This window comes from Priapulus caudatus, unplaced genomic scaffold (genome assembly GCF_000485595.1).
Source record: "Priapulus caudatus unplaced genomic scaffold, Priapulus_caudatus-5.0.1 Scaffold3878, whole genome shotgun sequence".
Classification (NCBI taxonomy): domain Eukaryota; kingdom Metazoa; phylum Priapulida; class Priapulimorpha; order Priapulimorphida; family Priapulidae; genus Priapulus; species Priapulus caudatus.
The window spans coordinates 13,541-17,307 of record NW_014580939.1 but is presented as its reverse complement, the minus strand read 5'-3'; the positions used below and the strand labels follow the sequence as shown (position 1 = coordinate 17,307).

Sequence of the window (3,767 nt, the reverse complement as noted above, 5' to 3'; positions counted from 1 at the left end):
AGGTCGTCATGACGACCCCTCCCTCGCTCGTCTGCTGGCGAGCGGGTTCCAGCACGAGCGGAGTTTTCTGGCGGCAAACGAGGGATAGTGCGGGTGCTGGTACTACGCCCGCCACCACCGACGCTCTCGCATGCGCTCTATCTATGTAAGCAGTGTGTGAGGATGCAGTAAGTGTGCGCTTACAACTACGCCTAGTTGTCACCCCTCCCCTCCCCTACCTCCCTCGCTACGCCCCGGCTACGCACGCGCGCACGGTAACGCCATCTACAGGCACGCACGCGGATCAACGCTACTTCCTACAACGCTACATCCTACAATTCTATTAGAGATTACTGTACTCCTGATCTACTGAGGGTTACCACACACATGTATGTGTAGGGTTACACAGTGCACAGTGGAGCTGTGCCCCGTAGAGGCAGTCCAGGCCTCTTCTTCACACATGTTTATGCGTAGGGGTTCCCCTAGCCATGGTGACTACCTATCTAACCAACAACATATCCAACCTCACTACTACAGGCACATAACACCCCTCGCTCTTCTTAATACTACAGACTGCTCTAACACTAAATGGAAATATCGTCTCCTAATACTACTAGTAAGCCTCCCTATATAATATATATATACTACATGCTAACTCCCTCACCTAATGCCACAAGCAGAGGCCTCTACATCTACCCACAGCACCAACTAATGCAGCTACGCCCTACAGCAAACTCTCTCCCTTCTGCACACACGCACGCACGCACGCACGCACGCACGCACGCACGCACGCACGCACGCACGCACGCACACACGCACGCACGCATGCACTCACACACACATACACACACATGGTCTATTGTCTATGATCTATGGTCTATGGTACCTATTGAAGCTCCTACTCTGCTACCTCTACTAGAAGCCAAGCGATAGATATATAGTTGTGGCTCTGAAGTCAGCGGTGTGTAGCGGGAGGCCGTGATGGCAATCTAACACACAGATAGCTCATCCGTGTAGTATGTCCACACGTCCTCGCTCACCCCCCCGTCCACGCACATAAGCAATCCATCGCTAACGTAACTACGGCCACCAGCACATTAGCCAGGTAAACCACAGTCGGTGGTCCACCTTAGACCGACGCCAGTCCCTAAATGCCCACTTAGCCAAACTGATACATAGCGATTGCTGGTGTCTCCCTCTAGTGGCTGCTACCTGCACCTTAGATAATTAGATGACGACGCAGCAGGGCAAGTGCGTGAGACCCACGCTGATGCAGCTTCGCTCGTTAAATGTTGATTAACGAGGAAAACAGAGACAATTTGAGCGGACCCCCACCTCACGTTTGCACGACAACACGTTAAAACGGGTACGACACAAACACAAAAACCCTAACCACCGTTTTAAAAAAGGGTCAAAGATGTTTGTTTGCAATTAGATGTGTTTTTTTTCTGTTCAAGGTTGACTCCCGTTTGGTACCCCAATGCCATCTGTCCTTCTTACATGCTCTACTGCATTACTACTGTCACCATTTATAATGATATATAATATAAACTCTATATTCATTCTATACATATTCGAGTACGTTCAAAATTAAAATGCAATATTTATATTATATTGAATTTTAATTATATCATCGATCATGAGTTACGATGGCTAAAATTAGTATCGTTCTACTCCAGCAGAGGGCACTAGTTTACGATTGACAATCAAATTCTCCCATTACAACAACACAACCCTCATTATCAATATCATAACGATCAAATGTCATCATTAGAAAACAAGCCCTTCACCCCTAAGTAAGGACTTCACTTTAGCCAGTAATCTTAAGTCTTCATAACGTCTACCTCGCCACAGGGGCAAACCAAAAATTACTTGTAGTTTGCGATACAAAATTTGAATGGCATCGGGGTACGTGAGGGTGTTACCAACCACCAGTACACGGATAAACGAGAGTGGGTGAGAGAAAGAGACAGAGAGAGAGGAGACAAGAGGAGGCGCACGGGCGAGCAACGCCCTTCCTACCCCGTTCTTCTTCTGCTCTTTCGGTCTGTACGTCCACATAAGCTGAAAGTCGGTAAGGCAATACATATAAGCACACAGCTAAAAGACACACACGTACGCCTGCACACCTACGCTTGCACACACAGAAAGTACGCGCACGCACACATGCACAAGCACGTATGCATGTATGTATGCATGTACACACAGAAAGTACGCGCACGCACACATGCACAAGCACGTATGCATGTATGTATGCATGCTAACACAACAAGTACGTGTTTCGAGTGACTGCGATAAAGGGAAGCAGTTTCCGGAGCAAACTGTAACGAAGCATGACTAACGAGCCCACGCGTAAGACTCCAACCACCACGCTGTGCGCGCAGTTATACGCATGACCACCAGGTGTCTCTCTTTCACAAGTAAGTTAGTTTGCTCGTCTGTTACCGTTGTTGTTTGTACACCATACAATACACATATACACGCAATTAATTTTAATATTTTTTTTAATTATTAATTTTTAAAAAATGATTAAAAAATACCAAAAATGATATACTAATAAATCATTATGATTAATTAAATCAACGAGAACAATAATCGATACACTAGTAGGCCTGACAACCATCTGAATGAGACCTGCAGAGCTTGCTGGCCTTCTAAATGTCCGTTCCGTGTCTGGGTATCAGTGCCACGCCCCTTAACCGCCAGCACGCGGCAGCAGGGGGCGCCACCGTGGTGGTTACGCTCGTAGAAACAACAGTCAAACACGACAAATTCCGTCACCCAACAATTCGAGCAGCGCATGCATGCAGAGGTTCGTCGCCACGGCAACCCCGCGGGTCGTCTGCTAGACAAACATCGATCACAGTGCCACCTGGGGGACAACACTGCAACGTGGTTCCCGCTAGGGGGCGCTGACGACTCCGCATGCATGCGCGCCATCGTCGTGTTAGTAGAAAGGACAGGGCGGCTAGCTAAAGTCCGCGCCCTCACCGAAGCAACCAACCGAAAACCGAGGACACCATCTACTCCTCGTTTGCCGTCGCCAAACGCGGACGCTCCGCGGAGCAGTAGGTCGTCATGACGACCCCTCCCTCGCTCGTCTGCTGGCGAGCGGGTTCCAGCACGAGCGGAGTTTTCTGGCGGCAAACGAGGGATAGTGCGGGTGCTGGTACTACGCCCGCCACCACCGACGCTCTCGCATGCGCTCTATCTATGTAAGCAGTGTGTGAGGATGCAGTAAGTGTGCGCTTACAACTACGCCTAGTTGTCACCCCTCCCCTCCCCTACCTCCCTCGCTACGCCCCGGCTACGCACGCGCGCACGGTAACGCCATCTACAGGCACGCACGCGGATCAACGCTACTTCCTACCACGCTACATCCTACAACTCTATTAGAGATTTCTGTACTCCTTATCTACTGAGGGTTACCACACACATGTCTATGCGTAGGGGTTACCCTAGCCATGGTGACTACCTATCTAACCAAACATACGGTATCCATACTCACTACTAACAGGCATGCACATAACGGCCCTCGCTCTTCTTAACTACTTTACATGGATCTCGCTCTAACTCAATCTAAATGGATTATAGTCTTCTTCCTTATACTACTAGTGGGGTCGTTTTAAAAGCTCCACCGTTAGATATATATTATACATGACTAGACTCCATCACATCTCATAAAGCATAATGTCCCCATAAGCAGAGCGCTCTCATCTACCCGCAGCACCAACTAAAATGCAGCTACGCCTACAGCAACTCTCTCCCTTCTGCTCAACGATGCACGC

General features: G+C 49.0%; 1 protein-coding gene across 1 annotated transcript in view; it reads right to left on the bottom strand.

The window, feature by feature from the left end:
* Positions 1 to 2,001: 2,001 nt before the first annotated feature.
* LOC106819639 (neural cell adhesion molecule L1-like protein) overlaps positions 2,002 to 3,767 on the bottom strand; it is a gene marked incomplete at both ends in the record, with an annotated part of 7,067 nt that continues 5,301 nt past the window's right edge. The window contains 1 exon segment of the mRNA XM_014824244.1: positions 2,002 to 2,043. Coding sequence (XP_014679730.1) covers positions 2,002 to 2,043 — 42 coding nt within the window.